This window comes from Callospermophilus lateralis, chromosome 5 (assembly GCF_048772815.1).
Source record: "Callospermophilus lateralis isolate mCalLat2 chromosome 5, mCalLat2.hap1, whole genome shotgun sequence".
Taxonomy (NCBI): Eukaryota; Metazoa; Chordata; class Mammalia; order Rodentia; family Sciuridae; genus Callospermophilus; species Callospermophilus lateralis.
Window position 1 is genome coordinate 114,519,382 of NC_135309.1, and position 26,941 is coordinate 114,546,322.

General features: G+C 32.2%; 1 protein-coding gene across 5 annotated transcripts in view; it reads right to left on the bottom strand.

Annotated features, from left to right (window-relative positions):
• Erbin (erbb2 interacting protein) overlaps window positions 1–26,941 on the bottom strand; it is a 131,482-nt gene that overhangs the window by 49,170 nt on the left and 55,371 nt on the right. For all 5 annotated transcript variants that reach the window (XM_076857202.2, XM_076857200.2, XM_076857203.2 and 2 more), the window contains exons 4-10: window positions 23,726–23,843; window positions 11,334–11,412; window positions 9,558–9,647; window positions 8,300–8,356; window positions 3,558–3,621; window positions 899–973; window positions 141–285 (exon numbers count right to left, since the gene is read on the bottom strand). In XM_076857202.2, the coding sequence (XP_076713317.2) occupies window positions 141–285; window positions 899–973; window positions 3,558–3,621; window positions 8,300–8,356; window positions 9,558–9,647; window positions 11,334–11,412; window positions 23,726–23,843 (628 nt within the window). The remainder of the gene's footprint in view (window positions 1–140; window positions 286–898; window positions 974–3,557; window positions 3,622–8,299; window positions 8,357–9,557; window positions 9,648–11,333; window positions 11,413–23,725; window positions 23,844–26,941) is intronic.

A 26,941-nucleotide genomic window follows, 5' to 3' on the forward strand; every position in this document is an offset into this window, starting at 1 on the left:
ATTGTATAACTGATCTTATCAGGAAAACTTCAAATAATATTAGTTATGTGGCAATACAGTAAAGCTATGTGGTAACAAATAAAAATTTCATGGAAGCTTTGGTTTAATAAAAATTACATGTATTTGAAAGCAATACAAACCAATGGTCTCAGGCAGCTGTTGAAGTGAATTGCTTGATAACAGGAGGTCTTGGAGATTTTCACAAGCCGAAATTCCTTCTTCTACCATTTCAATATTATTTTTGGAAACATCCAAATATGTAAGCTGTTTCAAACTACCAATAAACTACAAGTAAAATAATAATAATAATAATAAAATAAATATAATTACTGTATCAAATAATTTATAAGAAATTCAGGTAATAAAAAATGTCAATTTTAATAAATAATTGTTAACATGAGAAAGATGACTCAAAATAGTAAGCTAAGAATTCCTACTAACTTTAACCCAATGGAGTGACAAAGGATATGTATTTTTCTTTAGAAACTTAGCTGTTAATCACCTCCCTAGGGAGACAGATATATGGGGATTCTTATGGCTTCTTTAGATTATGGGAGTATATAATTTATCCATAAGAAAGAAAATAAGTTCATGGAAATCATCCTAGCTTTACAATTCCACAGGCAAACTAAATTAGGAAAAAAATTCAATTGTTACTACTAGAAAGGATATACTCTATAATGCTAAGAAAAGACTAAGTTATTAGCCTGTTACAAGAATTTCCAGATTTTAATCAAGAATGTCTCAAATACAGTAAGAAAAGCGGGGTTTCTGTTTAATAAAAAAGTAAAAAATAATCCATTTTTAACTAACTAAAAGTAATTTTAAAATGCACAGTTCAACTACTGCAAAGAAGAGACAGAAATTAGTGAAGCTGTCCAAAATTCCATATACATACCCCTGGAATAAAAGTAAGTCTATTACCATCCATCCAAAATTCTTTCAATCCACTTAGTTGCTCAAGTACTTCAGGCTATTTGGATAAAAAAGGGAAAAAATCAAATTAATTCACAGAAATGTCTTTATCTGGCAAAAGAAGCCCTGAGAATGTATAATATTTTTTAGTTTTGAAACATTAAATAAAAGGGGAAAAAAGAAAAAGTCGGGTGCAGGGGAGAAACACAGACAAGACATGAGCCATTCCACTGCATTATAGTTACTACAATAGCATTATTAAAGGGAAATTCCAATATAAACTCCATACAAGTAGATTACATAAAACTCATTTAAGTTTTGGATTATACAACAGAGTCAACTATCTATACAATTAATAAAGAAATAAAAGTAGGGGGCCTGGGAGTACAGCTCAGCAGTAGAGCACTTGCTTAGCATGTGAGGCTGAGGCCCTGAGATCAAACACAGCACCTAAAAAAAAAGAGAGGAAGGGGGATCCACTGCCTGGAAGTATATAATAAAAAGAATTTCTCATTCATTATCAATAAAAAGATACAGCCTTTTAGAAAATTTTAGGAAAATAACAAAGATGTTGTTTCTCATGACATTAATAGAGAGAAAAGTCACTATACATCCTAAATTTTCAATAATAAGGAAAGATAAATAAGCAAAGGCATAATCATATGACAAAAATAGAAAATTCTGTCATTTAAGCTCCTAATGGAAAATTCTAATGACTTGGTAAAAAACTGTTTATAATATAGTGTTAAATACCTAAAACTAATTTTAAGTGTTGTTGTGGACCTTTGTATTCAGGTAAAATTTGCTCTTGGGCATTGGAGCTTAAGACTGTCACCCTACAAAGCCAGGTGCAATAAACGACCAAGTGACAGCAAAGAGTACCATCATATCTAATCAATGAAATAATGTGAGTCTTGCATAAAAGGTCACATCATTCATATTTATTGTTAAAACATAGAAAGAAGAATTCTAGGGGCTGGGATTGTGGCTCAGCAGTGGAGCGCTCGCCTACCACAGGCGGGACCCAGGTTTGATTCTCAGCACCATATAAAAATAAAGGCATTGTGTTGTGTCCATCTACACCTAAAACATAAATATTTTTAAAAAAAGAATTATAGATATTTCTTGCATTAAACAAAATTTCCTTTTGTGCTTTACTGTTGTAATTCCATTACTGAGTTTAAAAAATAGGTATATAATGTTGAAAGATCAAAATAGTACAAAAATGAATGATAATTTTGAAAGCTTACTGGATTCATAAAATTAACAATTGAGAATTTTTATGTAGTTAATATGGAAATTAATTAATACACTGAAAACAAATAAGAGTACAGTAAATAATTCAGGAAACAGTATATTTTTCCTCCCACAGGGAATAAAAACTCCACATAGTGAAATCCATAAGGAATCACTTCTAGTTAGAACATAATAAAAAATAAAGTGAGTATTTGTTAAAGAAACTGGAAGGTATCTCAAACCAACATGGTCCTTCACTGGACAAAGGTGAAATGCACAATTAGCTATCTAAACTACTCATAGGGCACACAACACAGTCCTGAGAAATTTTTGTTCTTAAAAGACTATCACGTGGGGCTGGGGATGTGGCTCAAGCAGTAGCGCGCTCGCCTGGCATGCGTGTGGCCCGGGTTCGATCCTCAGCACCATATACAAAAGATGTTATGTCCACCGAAAACTAAGAAAAATAAATATTAAAATTCTCTCTCTCTCCCCCTCTTTCTGTCTCTCTCTCTAAAAAAAAAAAAAAAGACTATTATGTGAAAGCCAACACAATTTTGAACAACAAACTCATGAACATAATTTTAAAGTTTTAACAATGATATTGAGTTTGGTGAATTCCTTTTTTAAAGAAATCTACTTTATTTTTTGAGTTATTTTTGAACACTAAAGACACACCCCTTTTAGATTCAGCATCACAGCGTACTATAGCATACAAAGGACAAACACAATTGACAGGTCTCAATACAAACTCAAAAATAACAATTATTTCATTCAATGACTTTCCCTTTAAAGCCTTTATGTAAAACTACAGAGAAGTATCTTATCACTAAACAAACTCATAAGCAACACCCCAGAGGAATTATTTTTGACTCAAAACTATACTATCAATTGCTGTATTTGAGAATTATTTTTTTTTCCTTATAAGCTCTCAAACTTTCTGTTTCCTATGCTAAAAACTTTTGGCTATCACTTCCATGGACCTCTCATTAATTTCATATTTTAGCCTTACTTTTTTCAGACTTTTCTATGGCTGGTTAATTTTTCCATCTGTCTGGAAAGTTCAAGTTAAGAACTTTCATATTTGTCCTTCCTATTCCCCATCCCTCCCTGTACTGTAGATTTAAACCAGGGTCCTGTGAATGCTAGGTAAGCCCTACCACTGAGCTATATCCCCAGCCCTTTCATTTTTTTGAGACAAGAGTCTTGCTAACTGATCGTCCTGCCTCAGCCTTAAGTCTCTGGTATTACAGATCGTGTCACATACATACACAACAGAACTTTCATATCTTATATCTCAAAAAATGTATACCTTTATTCAATTTTTAAGAGAAATACTTGAATTTTCACATTTTGCCCTTGATCACATGTAAGGCTTATAGAGAATGAGATTAATGAGAACTTACCACTTCTGTGAATTCATTACTTCCCAAATCCAGTCTTTCCAGCTGGGTCAATCTATTCATGGTTCTATTCACAATGGAATTACAAAGAATTAACTATACAAAAATATCAATTACATGGAAGCTTTCAAATTTCACAGTCAATGTATACTTATGTAATGAAGCACAGGCTTTTCATATGTTGGCCAAAATGTTAATTTTCTAAAACAATAAGCCAATATTTATTTTCTAGATAGAATGAATTTAATCACTGATTATTCTCTAATTTTGGCTTCTCATCAGTCTTATTTTCTATTCTTAAGAAGAAATTGCAATGAATTTAAAGTCACAGGTCAGAAAATGAATAAAAGTTTTTCATTTTTTAACAGAATAAATTTTCACATAGTAGATACACATATATATCAGTGAATTAAGACTATTTGGCAAATACATATTCATTTACTAAATAATTTCAGCAAGTTTTTTTTCAAGACTGGTCATATATTTCTAAGATTTTAAAATAAATATAATTCTTATAGTTTTCAAAATGTTAACATATTCTTTACATGTTCAAGCCAATAAAATATAGGTTTTGAATTTTAAAACTGGTAGATTATTTTAAAGCAATAATATATCATTTTAAACTTCCCACTTAACAACATTTCTCACCAACTAAAGGCTAGAAAAATATACAAACTGGTTTGTGATGAAATAAACAGTTTATTTTTTTATTTCTTTCCACAAAGGTATCTTTTGAAACTAATTACAAATTAATTCAAATGTGTATTTATGCTCTTCAATTTTATTTTTAGAAAAACTCATTACTTAATATATTGAGATGCCCTAAACTACCCATAAGCAGCTCCACAATAGTGACTTTACAGGGTATGATAAAATAATATAACAACTATATTTCTGCTATCATTAATATTATTCATTCATATGTTAATATTTCAGAAATGAACTTCATTTAAAGCACAAGGGCATTTGACAAAAAAATACCTAATATTTCTTTCTTCTCTCAAAACTTAACAAAAATTAATGTTAAAAATTAGTTTAAATATTTGTTCAGGTTTTTAACTAAAAAATATAAGAATCCACATAATAATGTATGTTATGGCCTAAACAGAAGCTAATTTTCTCCAACCTTTAAATTTTAAACATGCCGTTCCATCACTGCTCCTTTAATTCAATTCATCCCACAATGCCAAATTTTCTCAAAGCTCCTTTAGCTTAGATTTACTGAGTGCCTATTCTCAGGCACTATAATCCTATCTCCTTATTCATCTCTTTCTTTTTCCAAAAAAGCTAGAAGCAAGCTGTAGCAAAAGGAAAAACATTTAAAAAGCAAAAGGAATTTCCAGGAATTTTTTCCAGATGTATAAAATCACATGCTATGACATTAAGCTTGAATGTTCAAACTACTTTACCAGGTGAAGTTTTGAGAAAAGTAAAAAGGGCTGTGAAGAGGGGGGAATATTGAAAGAAGAAAACAAAATCATCTACTTCTTGTTTTGACATTATTATAATGACAAGAGAAAATTCATGTGTAGCTATTGAATACATAACAACACGGAGGCAATTTATAAAAACAAATAGTTTCAGAAGAGGTATAAAAATGAAAAGTTAGTACATTGGAACAACTGAATTACAGAAAACATTTAAGGAAAAAAATAAGTTTCAGAACGTTTAGGAAAATATGAATGAAACAGACATGTAATAATAAAGAGAAATATACTACAACAACACAAAATTATCTATTTCTACCTCAACCCTCTGTAGCTAATACTGGTAACCTGCGATCCATTTACACACCTATCCTGGGTATGTAAATAAACTGGGTGTCATAGTACATGCCTGTAATCCCAGTTACTTGGGAGGCTGAGGCAGCAATCACAAGTTCAAGGTCGGCCTGAGCAACACAGTGAGAACTTGCTTGACTCAAACAAATAGCAACACCATTACCAACAATGAAAACAGAAGGTCAGGGGCTTGGGATAGGGCTCAATAGTAAGTAAAGTACTTGCATAGCATGCATGAGGCCCTGGGTTCAATTCCCAGCAACACCAAAAACCAAACAAAAAAACAGAGGGTCAGTTACAGCTCAATGGTATTGTTTGCTTAGTCTGTGCAAGGTCTTGGGCTCAACCCATTCTACGTATGAATGAACATAAGAATGAATGAATAAATGAATCTGTCTATCTATCTCAGAAATAAAATTTTATCTTAGAATAAGGTCCGACTTACTAATTCAAGGAGAAGAAAGAAATAGTATCCCTCAAATTCCTGTCATCACCAGGCTCGGTGGCTCACGCCCATGATCCCAGCAGCTCCGGTGGGCGAGACAGGAAAACTGCAAGTTCAAAGCCAGTCTCAACAAAAAGCAAGGAGGCACTAAGAAACTCAGTGAGACCCTGTCTGTAAATAAAATGCAAAATAGGGCTGGGGATGTGGCTCAGTGGTTGAGCAGTCAGGAGTTCAATCCCCGGTACCAAAAAAAAAAATAAATAAAAAATAAAAAATTTCTGTCATCTACCTCTAAAAGTCATTGTATTTATCTCATTTTACCTTCTCTCCTGTTTCATAGGAAGGACATAACATTTTTTGTGTTCCTGACAGAATACTCTGCAAACTCTTTAAGCAGTATTAAGTTGTGCTTAACAACATATGTAAAATTATAGGTCTTCCTTTTGTTAAAATCTCTAATCATAAAAATATCCAGACATATAAATCTGAATGTGACTTTCCTAATATTTAAAACTATGGCTTTCTTTATATTTTTGGAGGTCTCAAAGTTTTTAATCATATCTTAGAAAGGAATAAAGAATTATATTATCAAATTTATTGACAGAGCCTGATCTGAATATATAAAAGGAGTTAAAAATCAGTGAATTACCTATGGTATCAGACCATAAGCATTTGGACCTAAAATGTCCCCCAAAAGCCCATATGTTGAAGGCTTGGTCCTTAGCTTGCGGCTCAACTGGGAGGTAGGTAATGGAATCTTTAGGAAGTGGGGCCTGGTAGAAGGAAGTCAGGTTATGGGTGGCATGCCTGTCGGACATACAGTAGATTGAACTCAGGGCTTTGAACATGCTATGCAAGCACTAGCACTTAGCTGTACCTGGCCCTGTTTTTTGTTGTTTGTTTTGAGACAAGCAAGGTCTTGCTAAAATGCCTAGGTTAGACTTGAACTTGTGATCGCATATCTCAGCTTCCCAAGTACCTGGGATTAAGGGCGTGTGCCACAAGGGGACACTGGAACCCTGGCCTCTTACAGTTTTCTCTTTGCTTCCCAGACACCAAGAGGTGAGCAGCTTTGTTCCACCATGCACTCTCACCACAGTGTGTTACTTCATTACAGGCCCAAAAGCCATAAGGCCAATCATGAATGGAAACCTCTGAAACCTGAGCGAAAATAAACCTTTTCTCTTTGTAAGCTGTTTATCTCAGGTATTTTGTCACAGTGACAGAAAGCTGATTAATGCACCACATTAATTATAGGCTTACTTATTATAATAAACAATTTATATATTGTTATTTAGGTCTCTTAGAAAGCAGTAAAGTTTTGAGCTAAGCCAGTACTAAATTGGCGAAATATTTAGACCTTTTAAATTTTTAATATGGTAATTCTTACTTTAAGTTATACTCACAACCATCATTAGAAACTTCATTCACGCACTGGATAAATATTTGGCTAAAACAAACTATCATTTGGTGTGGGGGAAACAAACTAGACATGTACTCTGTCCTCAACTTATAATCATGTGGGACAGAGGAAAAGACACACATGTGCATGTATACATGTTGGTCAGGCAAGAAGAAAGTGACATATAAAAACAGATACATTACTTGATGTGGCAAATACAGTAACAGATATAAATATGATGCCACTGAAGCTGAGTAAACAAAACAACTAACTCCTGGGGTAACTGAAGATGTTTGCTCCTCAAAAAGTAACAATTAAGTCTTAATGACTCTATTTTAATACTAGTTAAGAATTTTTTTTCTATAAAAGACCAGACAGTAAATATTTTAGGTTCTGTGATCATAAGGTCTTTGTCACAATTACTGAACTCTACTTAATAAAATCGGCCAGAGGTAATAAGTAAATTAAGGAATGTGGCTATGTTCCAATGAAACTTTATTCACAATTATAGACAATTGGCAATAATTAATCATAGACTGTAGTTGTCAAGCCCTACATGATATATAGCAATGTATTCAAGGTATTTTAAGACGTTTTTAAAATAAATCACCAAAGAATACAGTGCATTTTGAGTTTGTAGACCTGTTTTTTTTTTCAATAGTTTTATCTCCTCATTTGCTCTTAAACTACCATCTCTTCTTGATGTTAGATTACAATATGAGAACCAAACACCCAATTTCTAATTTACAACAGATGAGAAAGCCAAGCAGTCAAGTTTTAGTTAGCAGCTTCACATGAAGACTACACAGATCTCTCTAATAAATGATATGTATGGGTTCTAACATAAGAATTTGAATCTCTATTTAGAACTCAGGTTGGCTTAACAAACTTAATTTTTCTTTTCTCACAAACTTATTATCTAATTTTTGTATTAAACAAAAGATTGTGCCTCAGAGAGCTATGAAATCACCTATAGACACATTTTTAAATTTAACACCAGGAATTATATAATATAAGCACCACAAATTTAAGTCTTTATAAAAATCTAACTCTTTTTAGGGAAATATGGATTAAAAATTCTAAATTGAATTTTTAAAAGGATAACACCTTTACTTACTTAGGCAACATTTTTAACTGGTTTTCTCTAAGTTCTAATATCTGAAGTTTAGTTAATCTGCAAAACAAAGAACAAGTCAAGTGTCTACAACAAAGGATTTAATAATAATGCCATATTTTAAGGTTTTAAAACAACCAATACTAATTATATAATTACTATATGCAGAGTAACATAAAATATTACAAGGGAATAAAAACCACAAAGGAAGAAAAGACTATTTCTGCTGTTCAGAATTAACAGGAAGGGAAAATGCTTTTAGATATTTTCAAAGGGACAAAGTGATTGTTCCTAAGTAAACAATCCTAAAGCATATTCCATGCCTTCCACTAAAAATAACCACAAAACTGTTTCTTAAAGAACAATAATGCAACTCTAGAGAATAGCTATAAAAAGAGATAAATAAATCTGCTGACAATTCAGCAATATACATTTCACTATAAAATATGAGAAATGAACAAATTAAATGATGCAAATGCCAGATACAGAAGACGAATCTAAAAAGTATAATAATTATTTTAGACAAACGATAACTACAAAATTAAAGTTTAGTTTGCTAACACTTTCTATAATAAAATTAATTTAAATTCAATAACTTGATACCTATTATTCATTAATTCATCTGTTTAAAAAAATACTCAGAGACTTAATGGGGATGGTGATGAAGAGAGATGAAGTAAACACATACTGGTAAACCAGAAACATACTATTTTCTCAAGAATTTTGATTCAATGGGGAAATAGCTAAATAGATTGTTAGAAGATTTTAATAAATACTAAGAATATAGCATTTGGTATCTCAAATATACAGATATTATCCCTAGGAAAACCTTCTATTTTTTTGCCACCTTAAAAACTGGTGGTCTTTTTTTTTTTTTTTTAAACTCTCACTGAAAATAAATTTGGAATGAAAGTAACTAGATTCAAAGAAACTATAAAAATCACTTGCATACTAATTAGTATTAGTACTTGGTACTCATAGTGTTAAAACAAGAGGATTGCCTGTTCTAGACCAGTCTCGACAACTTACTGAGACTCTGTCTCAAATTAGAAATAAAAAGGGCTGGGGATATAGCTCAGTGGTAGACACCCCTGGGTTTAATCCCCAGTACTGCAAAAAGAAGAAAAAAAAATCACAATACTTGGAAATAGTTACAAAAGAAGAGCCTTTGAAACTATAACATGGTATTACTAAAGTAACTTACAGTTTTGTAAACTACAAAAGCTAACAATAAATGTTATTAGGAGAAACTATAATTTACCTGCCAAAATTAGCTGGCAAAAATTCAAGGAAAGCATCATTCAGATATAACTGGGTTAGGTTTAACAGCTGAGAAAATCCATCAGGGAGCCTATATAAAATATATCAGAATTTAAATTAATTTCATATATACAATTTCAGCCTCACAAGAATCTGTGTAATTAAGACATTTTCTCAACAGAAAATAGTCACCTCTTTACAAATTAAGGTTTGCATTTTGTAATAATTTGCCTGCTTCAATGTTTGTAACTTCATCTCTTTGGTAAGAGAAAGTAAGGTAATATTTGTCTCTGTAACATTAAATTTGCACAAATAGTTAACCAAGAATGAGCCACACACATAGAAATACATTTAGGACATAACCATGAAAACAACAGGCACCCTTCAAATTCACCTTATCTAATATCAAGTGAAGGGACTAAAGAGTTTCTAAACCTAGGCAGAGACAATTTGAGAATAATTCTTTTTTGTGAGAAAGCTGCCTTGTCACTGTAGGATATTTAACTGTGGCCCTGGATTCTACCAACTAGATGCCAATAGTGTGCATGTGTGTATATACTCCGACCCCCCGACAGTTATCTCTAAAAATTGCCAAGTGTCCCTGGGGTAAAAACAGGCTCCAGTAGAAAACACTGGTTTAGATTATTTTGATAATCAACATTTAGTCCCTAAATAATTAAGGTTTAGAATTCTTCAAGCAAATAACATAAAAAGCTGAGTATTTTAAGTCCACGTAAGAATCTACATGTATTAGTTTCTATTTCTTCTTGCTTATGAAACAGGTTCTACAGATGTAGAACTTAACAACAGAGTATTATTTTCAAATGAAAAGTATATACATCATTCTTTATGTGTTTGCCATGGATTTTAACAAGAATAAAATCCTTGTGCATTAAGACATAGCAGGCTTAGCATAGTGGCACATGCCTGGATCCCAGAGGCTGAGAAGGGAGGACTGAGACTTCAAAGCCAACCTCAGCAAGCAACTCAGTGAGACCCTCTCTCTAAATAAAACACAAAATAGGGCTGGGAATGTGGATCAGTGGTCAAACGCCCCTGAGTTCAATCCCTATACCCTCCCCCCAACACACACACAATATCTATTCCCAGGCCAACCATTGAGGTGCTGACTCCAGTGTTCATTAAACAATTTATTCAAACTAGACTCTCAGTTCCTTGTTCACTTCAACTTGTTTATATCAACCATCTACTTCCAGGAAAATACTCTGGATATTACCATATTGCTGGCAATATCCAGAATATTATGATATATTCAAATATCTCACATTTTGGCACCGTACAAATAGTGAGGAAACCTAGCAGATTCTAGTCTCATTTCTGACATTAACTATCGGTGAGATCTGCATTAAAAATACTTGTATTGTCTTTTTTAGATCTCAAATTTACATCCATAATATGTGAACATAGGAAGATTATTAAGATTTCATTTTTTGGGGCTCGGGATGTGGCTCAAGCGGTAGCGCGCTCGCCTGGCATGCGTGCGGCCCGGGTTCGATCCTCAGCACCACATACAAACAAAGATGTTGTGTCCGCCGATAACTAAAAAATAAATATTGAATCTCTCTCTCTCTCTTAAAAAAAAAAAAGAAAAAAAAAAGATTTCATTTTTTATTCTAAAACCAAACCTTTGTATAGCTTTAAAATTGATACAAATTTTTCACTAAAATACGTTAAATAATATTCTACTAGTGCTTCAAAATTGTTTGTTTGTTTGTTTTTAAAAACAAAACTTATAATTCAACTGAGAATAACTTACTTAGAAATTGGGTTTACACTGGCCTCCACAACAGTCAAAACTTTACAATTTTTTATATTTTCTGGAAACTCTTGTATTCCTAAAAAAAAAATAATAATAATCAAATTAAAATAATGTCTTATAGAGACCAAAACAATAATAATTAACATGTACCCCGTAGATTCTGAGAATAATTTGCCAACTGAGCAGGAGCTAGACAAATTGACACCACCAATGAGAACCAAATAGAACCACCTCTACAACAATTTCTCTTTCTGTGCATCTTTCCTTCTTTGCCTCTCTATAACTGTTAATTACTTGAGTTGATTTTCCTTCCTTTCCTTCTCTTAGCTCTACTGAAAATTAGAACCTTCTCAATGTGATAAGGACACAAAATGCACAACATTTAACATTCTGTTTTTCTCACATAAACTATTGCTTTTTAAACACTGGGATCCAGATTGAGCTGGCCCCTTATATACATAAGCAAGCAAAGCTGAAAACAAAGCTGTAGGTGAAAGGGTTGGAAAATCTATCTCACATATGCCCACAGATAGACATGAAGGCGATAATACTAACATAATAACACATTTTCTCTTTCCTGCATCTATCTTCTCTTTTTCCCTATCTTTTTTTACATTCCTCTTAAGAGTTTTTCCTTCACATAATCCGGTAGCATACTCAATATAAGTGGTTAAGGAATGTGTTGATTTCTGCACACCATGATGTGTATATTCAAGAGATCTACTAAACATTTCAACTTTTCAGTGGGCTTCTACTTATGATTTGGGGGAACGGGTGGTAGTAATGGGAACTGGACTCAGGGCCTCATGCATGCTAGAAAACACTCTGCTACTGAGCTACATCCCTAACCCTTAGAGTATCCTTTTAGACCAAGTGTTTCACAAACCTGAGGTAAATAAATTTTTAAAAATTTCCAATCTGTTACAGACCAATACATTTGCAAAATACAATATAAGTACTGTGAAGTTAAATTTTGGTAAAATATTCTAAGCACCTACTCATCTCCTAAAATTATCACAGAAAAAATACAGCAACAAATAACTGGTAAACTAGTACTCGTCCACTCATTGCTCTAATCTTGATCAAAGAAATACTAATTTAAATTTTTTCAAAAATGAATTTTATATAGTCTGTTTATTAAAAAAGATCCATCCCTCCACTAACATAATAATTGATTATCCAACAGGGTTGTCAACCTTTTAAGTTGTCACCCTTTGAAGTTTATTCCAACTTTATCATCACTAGATGATAAAGTAAGCTTACCATAATGCCATGTATAGAGTTTCAGGTGATGAAAAATGGTGCAAAATCACCACCTAGCAAATACCACAATAATAACTGCTTCAGTCAAAATTCATCAATAGACTGGGTGTTTAGGTCAGTGATAGTGTGTGTGTGCTTAGCACGCGGTGCAAGGCTCTGGGTTTAACTGACAACAGTAGCAAACACAAACTGGGAAAAGGACAAGAAAAAGAACAAAACAAAACCCCTAATAACAATGGATGCCAAAATTATTGCATAAAAAGTAATAATAAATAGGACATTAATTTGGTCTCAAAGATTCTTTCTACAAGATATTTATCAATTACAAAAGGAAAAGTTGACTGAATCTGACAGGCAAAATCTTAACAAAATTCTTCAAAGTTACGCATTACCAGTTAACATCAATAGCACATGGCAACTTGTCTGAGATGCCCTAAGAAACAATGTATACTTGCCAAAAACATAAAAGCTACATTTAAACATAAGCAAGCATCAAACAAACCCAAATTAAGAAAACTTTTATTAAAGGCCAGTAATCTTCAAAAGAAACAAAGGAGGTCTTAGGAACCACTCAGAAGAGAGAAGGCCTAATAGACCTGACGACTAAATGCAGTTGTGTGAAATTAACAAATACTGATGAAGATATGGAAAAATTGAAAACTACATATATACACTGCTGACTGGAACAGAAAATGGCTGTGGACAATGGTTTGGAGGCTCCTCCAAATGTTAAACACAGAATTACCCTATAACCCAGAAATTCTACTCGAGTGTATACTTGAGAATATTAAAAATGTATGTTCCAACAAAAACTTGTACATGAATGCTCATAGAAGAATTATTTACAACAGCCAAATATAGAAATAATCCAATACCTATCAACAAATGGATAAAGAAAATAAGTGAAATGTGGTATATCCACATTATGGGAACATCAATATATAGTACAACATGGATGCATCTGGAAAACACTATTTGAAGAGAAAGCAGCTGTACATATATATTATATAAGATTCTATTAATATGAAATATCCAGAAAGAACAAATCCTGACAGACACCAAAAAGATAAATGGTTGCAAGGTACTGAGAAAAACTAGAATGGGGAGTGACTAGTTAGTGAGTCCAGGGTTTCCTTTTAAGATGATAACAACATTCTAGAACTACACAGTGGTGACAGTGAAACAAAAGTGCACCAAAATGCATAAATTTAAAAATGCTAAAATGGTGAATGTTAAAACATGTGAATGGTCCCACAATAAATATGAAAAAAATTAACCAAAATCAATTGTTATGTTAACATTATTTATTTATTTGAGTTAAATACACAATCACGATTTTACACATAGGATACAAGTTTTTAAGGAAAAAGTCACAAAGTCCTTTCGTTGATTCTCAAAAGGAGCACAACAATCATGCTAATAGTTTTTCTTGTGTTTGGACAAACAAAACATATATAATTTGAGGTAGTATTAAAAATCAAGAATTTCAATCTCTCAAAAACAGAAAGTTGTAAATGCAGTGGTCCCTTTTATCTTGTTCACCTCTGTATCTTCAACATCTAAGACAGAACCTGTCAGAATAAGTATAGGTTGAGCATCCCTTATCTGAAATGGTTGGAACCAAAAATACTTAGGACTTCAGGGTGGTGGTTGTTGTTTTTCCCAGATTTTGAAATATTTGCATGTACATAATGAGATGTTTTGGGGAGGGAACCAGAGTCTAAATATGGAATTCATTTATGCTACATATGTATCTTGTACTTACATTACAGCCTGAAGGTAATTCATGTAACATTTTTAATAATTTTGTATGCTTTGGCTGCAATCCATCACAGGAGGTCAGGAGTGGAATTTTACACTTGTGTCATTATGTTGGCACTCAAAAAAAAAAGGCCAGATCTTGGAACACTTCAAATTCAAATTTGAGAGTACAGATGCTCAACCTGTATTACAAATAGTATATTTATTTGCTAAAAAATGTATTTTATTAGTTTAGTATTATATAATGAAAATTAATGTTTATGTCATCTTCCTCATATACAAATGAATACTCTGTATTTTTCATGTTTTAAAGTACTTTGTTCCATAACACGTAGTTTACAAAAAGTAATCAGGGGTTAGGGTTATAGCTAAGTGGTACAGTACTTGCCTAACACATATGAGGCAATGGGTTCAATCCTCAGCACCACATATATATAAATAAAATAAAGGTATTGTGTCCATTTATAAATTTAAAAAATTATTTTAAAAGTAATCAACTGATGTCTATGAAATTAACTAAATCATCACTAGCTTTTAGATACAGAGTATTTGTTTTCTCCTAAATCAATAGCTTTGAGATACTTATGCAAATTGCTAGCTTAATGTTTATTTTGACTTCAATTTCTACCATATACACTTCTAGATTCTAAATCTGTATCTCAAATTTGCTCCCATTTTTAATTCCACTTAAGAATTTTTAGGGCTAGGGATGTGGCTCAAGCGGTAGCGCGCTCGCCTGGCATGCGTGCGGCCCGGGTTCAATCCTCAACACCACATACAAACAAAGATGTTGTGTCCGCTGAAAACTAAAAAATAAATATTAAAAAAAAAAATCTCTCTCTCTCCCTCTCTCACTCTCTTTAAAAAAAAAAAAAAAAAGAATTTTTAAGTTCCCATTAGATTTTATTTAGGTACCTCAAACTGAAATTATCTTTCCTTTATTATTCAGCAAATATGTATCAAACATACAAAATATCAGACACTATGATATGAACTATAAATATGACAAGTCCCCTTTATGAAAAATTAAAATATAGTAAGGAAAACAAACATTTTCTTTCTCCTACAGTAGTATTTTTCCTCAATTTTTCTGTTGTACCTTTCTTCTGTTATTCAGATTTCTTAATCTTGGAGAAAAACAAAGGCTCACTCTTTGGGCTTTTCTTTCCACATTCATGCCCCTGTTCCCAATCATCAGATTTCCTCAGGTTCAAACAATTATTTTCTGCTTTGCCTAAAAACTTACAATTCACTCTTTTAGGCTCAAGTAAAAAGAAAGGCCTTGGTTAACCTCTCCAGAATTCCCACATCAGAAAGACAGATCTTGTTTCTCAATCTTACAATTCCTGTCATTTTATTCAGTGTGTTCACAAGAGAATTAACAACTACATGGTCTTAAATTTTGTCTCCCTTTCCCACCAATTTTCTCTATTGATACTTTAACAGTATGTTATAATCATCAGACCTATTAGAATTCTCTATAACACAGGCCATTTGGACACAACAAAATATAATTTTTCTAACAATCTGGCAATCGTGACAATATTACAGAATAACAGAGACTTAGATTAATTCCCCAATATTAGAATAGGACCAATAAACAGAAGCAAAGAACAAAGAACATTTTTTTTTATTCCTAGGTGAGTGTTTTAATCATAAACCATACTACCTGGCCAATTGAAAAACACAGGAAAAACTATATAAAAGATCAGAAACCATGACAATCTAAATGCCAAAATTCAAATGCAAATGTTTAAAATACATACAGCTTGCTGAAACTTTTTTTTTGTTTGTTTGTACCAGGGATTGAACTCAGGGGCACTAGACCACTGAGCCAATCCCCAGCCCTATTTAGTATTTTACTTAGTGACAGGGTCTCACTGAATTGCTTAGCATCTTGCTTTTGCTGAGGCTGACTTTGAACTCTTGAACCTCCTGCCTCAGTTTCCAGAGCCATTGTGATTACAGGTGTGTGCCACCACACCCAGCTGAAACTATTATTAATAAAGTATACCACCATGTTTCCTGGCTCTTTCCAAACAGGGCATATCAGCTAATGAATCTCAAAACTGTACCTGATATAAAACAACAGAAATTAGATATAAGATTATATATCCGATTTAAGATTCAATATGATCAAATGTTATAATAGGGAAAAAATGGATAGTATCTTAATTTTCTTACTCAGAATATAAGAAACACTTATCCATCCATATCAATAGTGATCATGTGAATACTAAATAACTTTTAATAACTTCAAACTATGGAGAACACTATGATCACTTAACATAACTAACCTTTCTTTTAAACAATCTATTATCTAACTGAAAATCCAACAGCCAGACATGGTGGCACACACCTGTAACCTATATATTCCAGAGGCTGAGACAGGAAGATTCCAAGTTCTGCACCAGGCAGGAGGATTGCAAGTTCCAGACCAGCCTCAGAAAATTAGCAAGAATACCCTGTCTCAAAATAAAATAAAAAGGGCTAGGAATGTGTATTAGTAGTAGAGGGCTTGTCAACTATAAGGGAGGTCCTGGTTCAACTCCCAGTACTGGGGGGGAAAAAAACTAAAAAATTCAAATTCCTTACAAATGCATACTATATCCTTGTTTTCAATAAAGAAGACTTACAAAGGCATTATACTACAGCTAAATAATATAGATTGATTAAATTAGTTCTCTAAAAGTAAAATGAGTTAATTCTTGTCTCTTCTCATCTACCTTTGTTCACTAACAATGAAGTGTAGTTTCATTTAGGCCTTAATTAAAGACAATAAGAAGAAAAATTACAAAGAAAATTACAAAGAAAAGGCAAGGCATTATAAGCAATCATATGGAAAGAATAATAAATCCATTTAATTTTTAGTAAAAATAAATTGTAAAATTTATTGGCAGCAAATAGTAATGTCATTCTTTAGGCAGAATACTTAGTATTTATTTGGAATCTTTTTTTTAATCATTTATTTTTTAGTTGTAGGTGAACACAATACCTTTATTTTATTTTTATGTGGTGCTAAGAATTGAACCCAGTGCCTCACGCATGCTAGGCACAACCCCAGCCCCTTTTCTGAATCTTTTGATCATATAAAAATATTCCCAGGGCTGGGGTTGTGGCTCAGTGGTAGAGCACTCACCTAGCATGTGTAAGGCCCTAAGTTCAATCCTCAGCACCACATAAAAATAAACAAATAAAGGTATTGTGTCCAACTACAACTAAAAAATAAATGTTAAAAAAAAAAAAAAAAGTATTTCCAACTACTCCGAAAACACTAATGGGCTGAACAAATCATTTAAAGTAGTCCTTTAGTTTTAGCAACAAGGACAAGCTAAAACTAGGAAGCTAAGATTTTACACTGTGGCCAAATAAAAGTCACCATAATTGTAAAAATGAAATTCTTTACAAAGTTGTATGGAAGTCTAGGATATTAATTTAATAGTGCTACAAGTCCACTATGTAGCCATAATTCCACTATTCTTGTTTAGAATAATAAACCTGGAGTTTGTACAATTATTTTTATTATTGAGTCAAGAAATATTTCCATAGTATTAAGACTGGTAACAAAGTTTACTAGGTATGTACACTTCCAGATGCACACAATTTAATATCCTGATTATCTAGAGTTTCTTTCCTTATGCTTTAACATCTATTTAAAAAAAATGGAAATGCTTAAAGATAACCTTTTGTGATAGAAGAGTAGACTTAATGACTTCTAAAGTCACAATAATTCTTAAATTCTCTAATGCTTTAGCTTGAATTACCTACTAATGTATGCAGAGACATAATTTTAATAGATTAAGTTTGTTTACTTTGAGATTTATCAAACAAGCAATGCTTGGCATTATATTAAACACCAAGGATTGAAACAAAAATTTTTCACACTATCCATAAGTTTCAAATGGTAGTTAGCCTAAATAAAATTATGAGGGGGAAATATCATACTCACACATACACACAATCCAACTGGCCTGAGTTCTTAAAAACAATGTCATGAAAAAAATGAACAAATTTTCCAGATTTTAAAGACCAAAAGAACACAACAACTAAATGCTACATGTGATCTTTAACTTGAAAGGGAGAAAAAGAGGCAAAAGAGCTAAGGAGGGCAACTAGAGAAACGGGATATCGAATTTCTTGAGAGTGAGAATGATACTACGGTTATGTATAAGGAATTACTTTTGTTGGGAGATGCATACTTCTATGGATAAAGTCTGTGGTACCTGCAATTTACATAAGTTTAGTAAAAAAGAAATATTACATTTGCAGCAACATGTGTATCTGTTTCCTGAACGTATTTTAAAAATACACACACACAAAAAAAGAAATAAAGCAAATGCGGTAAAATACAAACAATTGATAAATTCATGGGTATTTTTCCAATTTTTATAGAGGCATTTTAGTTGAATATGAAATTTTTTAAGTAGAGTAGAAAAAGACAAGTACATCACTATGAATGAATGAAAATATAAATAAAATTATAAATTAAAAACACAAAATTTCCCGGCTGTGATTGTAGCTCAGTGGTAGCTAGCATGTGTGAGGCACTGGGTTTGATTCTCAGCACCATATATAAATAAATGAATAAAATAAAGGTCCATCAACAACAAAAAAATATATATATTTTTTTAAACCACAAAATTTCCATATGCAACAGAAAAAATTTAGTCCTTAAGTTAAATGACTCAATAACAAAAGCTGAAATAAAATAATACCATTAAAGTTAAAAAAAACTATTGGCTATTGAGAACTGAAAACCTGTTGGGTACTAACCACTATAAACCTATGATTAATGAATAAATCATAAACCCGTAAAATGGATTTATTTCTTAAAATGGATGTGCCAATATAATAATTTTTCTATAAGATATATAATTTAATTGCTTCATATGAACTAGGACTTAGCAAATGAATGCATGCAATACTTTATTTTTTTTACTTTAACTGTGTATGTGTATGTGTATGTGTGTGTGTTGACAGACTTCTGGTTAACTGACTTGCCAAAGTTAATTGTTAACTGTAAAACTAGAATGACTTGACTATTTTAATCAGTACAAAATGATTTGCAATAAGTCATGAAATTTAATTAAAATGACACAGGAAGGATTACTTTCAGACATCATTTAGGAGAAAAGGTGACTTGGCAACTAAGGGCTATGGAATACAATTACCACATATTTGCTGGTACTATTGTACTAACTTGAGGAACTTGTTTATAAAGATTTTCTACAAAGGTTAAAAATTATTTGAATATGTCTTAGCATTTAGTATTTATTGCATGTCATATCTTTGGGCACAACATTTAAAATCTACCTTCATGTGATTCTTTCACTTTTTAATTATAAAAGAAATACACGTTTATTTTTTAAATTTTTTTAAGAGCTAACTTCTATCTTCCATATATTCTTCAATGTATTATCAAATGACACATGACGGTCTGCTCTTAATAATAATTTCAACATTTGCAAATCTATAAATGTGACATACACCACATTAACGGATGAAGGGAAAAAACTTTTCAATAGATGCAGAAAAAGCAGTTGACAAAATTAAATATCCTTTCATAATAAAAATTCTCAACAAATTAGATATAGAAAGAATGTTTGTTAACACAGTAAAAGCCATATAGGTTCAACTCACAGCTAACATATATTCAATTGTGAAAGCTAAAAGAATTTTTTTTAAATTTTGATTTGTTATAGATGACAACAGAATGCATTACAATTCATATTACACATATAGAGCGTAATTTTTCATATCTCTGGTTGTACACAAAGAAGAGTCACATCCTTTCTTGTCTTCTTACATGTACTTAGGGTAATGATGACCATCACATTCCACCATCTATCCTATCCTTATTCCCCCTAAGCCTCCCTTCCCTCTTCCCCTTTGCCCTAGAGTTCCTTTAATCCTTCCATTCCCCCCACCCCATAGCATATGTTTTTTCTAAGATCAGCAACTAGACAAGGTTTTCCATTGTTGCCACTACTCCTCAACATATTATAGTCACACATCTCAAAATATTTGGTCAACAATGGACTACAAAAAAACAATGATTCCAAAAGATTATAAACACTCCATCCTACTTACTAAAAATAAAGTTCACTGTATTGATATTCAGGCAGCAGCCTCTCAGACATCTCATGTTTGTTACATCTTTTTTTTTTTTTTTTTTAAGTTCTGATTGGACATAATACCTTTATTTTATTTTATTTATTTTTACGTGATGCTGAAGATAAAACCCAGCATATCACAAGTGTTAGGCAAGAGCTGTACCACTAAGCCACAACCCCAGCCCCTACTACGTCTCTTAATCACATCAAGAGACCACATCAAGTTAATGATCTATATATCATTTAAGTCTGTGTTAAGTATACTCTATGATGTTTACACAATGACAAAGTCACCTAATTACTTATTTCTCAACACATATTCCTGTCATCAAGCAACACATGACTACACTGAAAGTTCCACTCAGGGAGTGAATGCAAGAAAAGAAAATAAAAGCCATCTAAATTGAAGTGGAAAAAGTTTAATTGTCCTTTTCTGAAGATGACACACATGGATCTTATACATAGAAAAACCTAACAACTCCACAATAAAACTGTTAGAACTAACAAATTCAGTAACGTTGCAGGATACAAAGTCAACATACAAAAATCGGTAGTGATTCTATGTATTAACAACATACAAAAATCAATAGTAATTATACGTATTAACAACAATCTATCCAAACAAAAAAAAATTTAACAATCCCATTTATAATAGCTAGTGTCATGATTTGGATCTTTAATTTTCCCTGAAAAGCTCATGTGTCAGGCAATGCATGAATGTTCAGAGAAGAAATGATTCAATTAAGACAGCTGTAACCTCCTTAGTGGATTAATTCATTTGATGAATTAACAATTTGAATGAATTATACTAGGTGATAACTGTAGACAGGTGGGGCATAGCCAGAGGAAGGAGGTCACCAGGATGTGCAGCTGAGGATTATATCCTGTCCCGAGCTCCTAAGACAGTCTCTTGCTCATACGCCTGTGTGTTCACATGCTCATACACTCCCTCCTTTTCTTCCTCTCTCTGTGCTTCCCAACTTCCATGAGCATCTTTCCTCCACCATGCCCTTCTGCCATAATGTTCTGCCTCACCTTGAGCCCAGAGTAATGAAGTTGGCTAACCACAGACTGAACCACTGAAACCATAAGCCCAAAATAAGCTTTTTCTCCTCTAAGTTGTTTTTGTCAGGTATTTTGATCACAATAAAGAAAAAAAATTCACTAATATAGCTACCATTAAAAAAAAAAAAAAAACCTAAGGAATAATTCCATCAAAGAGATGAACTACCCATACACTGAAAACCATAGAACACTAAGAAAACTATAAAACACAATGAAAAAAATTAAGGAAGCAGTAGAAGACATCCCAAGTTGCTAGAAAAATATATTCCCAAGTACAAAATTCAGGGAAAAAAAGACCTTACCATTTTTGCTGACATCTAGTTCCCTGAGATTAATAAGATTTGCAATGGATGCTGGTAATGTTGTTAAATCATTGACTGGCAAATTCAGTTTGTGTAGCGACTGACAGTTAAATTCAAGCTCAGCATTCTTGAGCTTGAATTAAGATCATCTATACTATCCACATTGTTCTACAGATTCAATGCAATCACTACTAAAATTCCAATAACATTTTTTTTCACAAAACATGCTAATGCAAAAAAAAAAACACACCTAATGCAATGTTGAAAAATAAAAAAAAAAAAAACAAGGCTTCAGGTATCACATTCCCTAACTTAAATATATACCATAAAACTGCAGGGATTAAAGCAGTGTAGTACTAGCACAAGAACAGACACAGACTAATGGAACAAAATAAAGAGTTCAGAAATAAATTCATGCTTTTATGGTCAATTCAATTTTTCCAAAGGTGCCAAAAGAAACAATGGGGAAAGGACAATCTCCTCAAAACTGTTAGGACAATTAAATATCCCCAAGCAGAAGAAGGAAATTAGGCTCTTATTTTACAAAATATGTAAAACTCAACTCAAAATGGATTAGTGGCTTAAATGTTAAACCTCAAACTATAGAATTACAAAAACACGACCTAAGTGGAAAGCCTTATTATGCTCTGGAGTTTGACAATGGTCTGAACAATGATTTTTTTTCTTTCTTAAGTAAAGGGTTAATATCCACAATATGTAAAGAGTTCAAACAACTCAATATCAAGAGAACAACCAACTTGATTTTTAAAATGGCAAAGAACTTAAATAGATATTTCTCAAAAGAAGGCATACAATTAGCCAACAGGAATATGAAAAAATGTTCAACATAATTAATCATCAAAAAACGCAAATTAAATCCCCAGTGATATATACTTTACACATATTAGAATGGCTATTATCAAAAAGACAACAGAGAGTTAAAGGTATAGCTCAGTGGCAGAGCACTCACCTAGCACTTGCTCAATCCCCAACAATGGAAAGAGAAGACAGAAGGGTTGATGAGGATTTGAAAAAAATGGAAATGGAACCCCCACTGTTGGTGGGACCATAATTTAGTATAGCCATTATAGAAAAGAGTATAGTTTCCTCAAAAATAATATTTTTTTATAAAGGACTACCAATAGCTAGTACTGGGTATATATCCAAAGAAAATTAAATTAGTATGTCCAAGAGGTATTTGCCCCCGCAAATACCTCTTGGTATTGAGTGGAGAGAAAGAGAGAAACATCTGCAGAACATCTATGTTCTATACCTAAGATACAGAATTGACCTAACTGTCCATCAACAGATGAGTGAATAAAGAAAATGTGGCATATATACACAATGAAGTACTATTCAAAAAAAAAAAGAAGGAAATCCTATTATTTGGGACAACATGGATAAACCTAAAGGACATTTCATTAAATTAAGTAAGGAAAAAAGTCAAAACTACTTAATCTTATTTTCATATATAATCTTAAAAAGACAAAATCATAGAAGCATAGAGTAAGTAAAATGGTGGTTATCAGTGGCTGGAGAGGGGTAGGGTTTGGAGTATTAGGCTATATAGATAAAAGGATATAAACTTTAGACAGGAGAAACAAGTTCAAGAGGTCTATTACACAACCCAGTTACTACAGTTAATAACAACATTTAAAAAACCCACCATTTTCCACCTGTTTTAAGTTATCATAGTTTTTATACTTATAAAACAAATGCCAAGCCAAGAGTATAACGATAAATTTTACTGATTTATATAAAACAGGTTGCAAAATCTTTAAAATGGAAAAATAAAATTTTTATATTTTATTTGTTAAAACAACAGAAATCTGAATAATGAAATGTATTCCCAAGTACAAAAATTAAGGGGAAAAAAAGACCTTACCATTTTTGCTGACATCTAGTTCCCTGAGATTAATAAGATTTGCAATGGACGCTGGTAATGTTGTTAAATCATTGTCTGGCAAACTCAGTTTGTGTAGAGATTGACAGTTAAAAAGTTGCTAGTGAAAAAAGAGAAAAAAGGATTTTGAATATCTTTTAAATTTCTTTAAATATTTCATCTATTACCTTGTACAAATAATTAGCAGTAGTAGTCATTAAAATAAAGTTTTACCCATACTAATATCAGAAAGATTTCTCATTATTCTGTTCATGTACCTAAATACATCTGTACCACTTAGAATGATTTATATCCTCATACTTCTAATCTAAGTGAAAAGTGAAACACACTTTTGAGTAAGAATAAGGTTATATACTCTACTGAAGTAGTCAAAAAGGTGGGAGGGGCTGTTACATTTAATAAAATGTAGAGATTGTCTTTCAAACAGGTTTATTTCAAAATGAAAACCATAATAAAACTATTACCTATCAGATAGACAAAAGACTCAGCTATTCAAACTGCTTCAGCAAGCAACATAACTTGGTGAAAAACAAATTATAAGGAAGAATACTAAATTTCAAGGCACAATTCCATAATTTAAGTATTTAATTCTTAAAAATGTAACTGAAAATCCTTAATATTTTATCCACAGCCATTAGATTTCTCTTTAAAATTACCAAGGGTACCAATGAGTTTCTAAGTGTTATTACTACTGGTCACCAGGAAAGAAAGTCTTTTGCACACGTTCATTCAATAGGTTTACACACATATGAAAATATAATACAAATACTTCATAAAACAACTGCCATATACAACACACTTTATTTTCTAACATATTATAGTTAGGAATGCTAGATTCCAACAGGATGCCCAAATAAATAATGAATAATTTTTAGTACAAATGCATCCCATTGCATAGAATATACACTTACAAAAATTTCTTCTTCATCTGAAAATCCTTCTTTAAGTGTCTTACCTTTTTTTTTTCTAATTATCATAGTCTAAATTATACAGTTCATTTTTCTAAATGCTGACCATGTGTACTAATCAGCTTTATAAGCCACCAATGGGTCTCTGGTCCACAGTTTCATAAACACTGCTGTTTGGATGGCTAAAGATCTTAACAAAAGTATAAGCTGTTTGATTTTTAAAAAATAAAACACAGGAAACACAGGATAAGAAGAAGAAAAGAGAAAAATACACTAAAAAGTTCTAGCAAACAAACAAGGTGATAATTTGATAATGTTTCATGACACTAAATTTCTCCTTCCAGTTATCACTACATTTCAGAATCAGTCCTCTGAAAACTTTCCAAACTACAAATGAACAGAATACTACCTCTAAAAATGTGTTTTAACAATAAAATTATGACAAAATAACAATCATCCCCAAATGCACATCAATGTTTCATGAAAACTAGAAAAAGACAGCATTACGGCCAGTCCCTGGTAGAAGGAAAGGAAAAGGAAAAGGAAAGGAAAGAAAGCAAAAGACAGTATTAATTTCAGTTCTTTGTCCAGTTAAATCTATTGGCTCTACCAATTGTATAGTCTCACTATCTATCTTAGCAGTTATAATATGCTACAAAAGTAAATACAAATATTTTATCTTTGAAAAATTTTACATTGGTGCATTACAGTTACACATAATGGTGGAACTTATTGATTCATATTCATACATATGAATATAACAACATAATTTAGCAAATATCACTCCCCAGTATTTTCCTTTTTCTTCCCCTGGTCCCTTTCATCTACTCTATTGATGTCCCTTCAATCTTCACATCCCACCCACCTTTCTTTTCCTTTTTTCTCTGTAGTTTTTGCATATGAGAGACAGTATTTAATAACCCTTGTCCTTCTGAGTTTGGCTTGTTTTGCATTAATACGGGTCTGATGTTTCACTTATTTTCCTATAAATGACTTATTTTCACTTTTACGGTTGAATAAAAAATACTTCTATTATGTAAATGTACCACATTTTCTTTATCCATTCACCTGCTGATGGACATCTACACTGGTTCCATAGTTTGGTTACTGTGAATTGTGCTACTATAAACACAGGTATGAATGTAGCGCCATAGTATGCTGACTTTCTTTTTTTGATTTGTATTTCCCTAATTATTAGTGATTGAACTTTTTTTCTTATAGTTAGCCATTTGTAAATCTTCTTTTGAAAAGTGTGTGTTTAGTTCATTTGCACATTTACTTATTTTGGTTATTTATCTTTTTGGTGTTTTTTTTAGTTCTTTGTATATTCTGGATATTAAGGATCTGTCAGAAGAGTAGCTAGCGATGATTTTCTCCACTTCTGAAGGTTCTCTCTTCACATTCTTGATTGTTTCTTTTGCTGTGCTAAAGCTTTTTAATTTGATGCCATCTCACTTATTAACTCTTGACATTATTTCCTGAGTTTTAAGGGCCCTACTGAGAAAGTCCTTGCCTGTGCCTTAGATATAATTCCTGCCTAGGTATGTGATCCATTTTGGATTGACTTTTGTGCAGCATGAGAGATAAAGTTCTAGTCTCATTATTCTATATATGCACAACCAGTGTTCCTAGCACCATTTGTTTAAAAGGCTGTTTTCTCTCCAGTGTATATTTTTGGAACCTTTGTCAAGGATAAGGTGACTTATCTGAGTGGGTTTGTCTCTGTGTTTCCTATTCCATACCATTGGTCTATGCATGTTTTTAATTTTTTTATTTGTTTTAATTAGTAATACATGACAGTAGAATGCATTTACCATCATGTAGTTTTTGTTACTGTAGCCCTGTAGTACAATTTGTAGTCAGGGATTGTGATGCTTCCAGCATTGCTTTTTTGGCTTAGAATTGCTTTGACTATTCTGGGTCTTTAATTCTTTCAAATCAATTTTAGTACTATTCTATTTTTTTTAGTTCTTGGAAAATGTCATTGGCATTTTGATGGGAACAGTAGTGATTCTGTATACTGATTTTGGTAGTATGGTCACTTAAAACCATATTAATTCTGCCTATCCATTAACACAGGAGGTCTTTCCATCTTCTTGCATCTTCTTCAGTTTCTTTCTTCAATGTTATATGGTTTTTATTGTAGAGGTCTTCTTTTCCTTAGTTAGATTTATTACTAGGCAGTTTTGCTTTCATGAATGGGATTGTTTTCCTGATTTCTGTCTCAGCAGATTCATTTTTGGTGTTTAGGAAAGCTATTGATTTTTCTATGTTGAGTTTGTAACCTGTT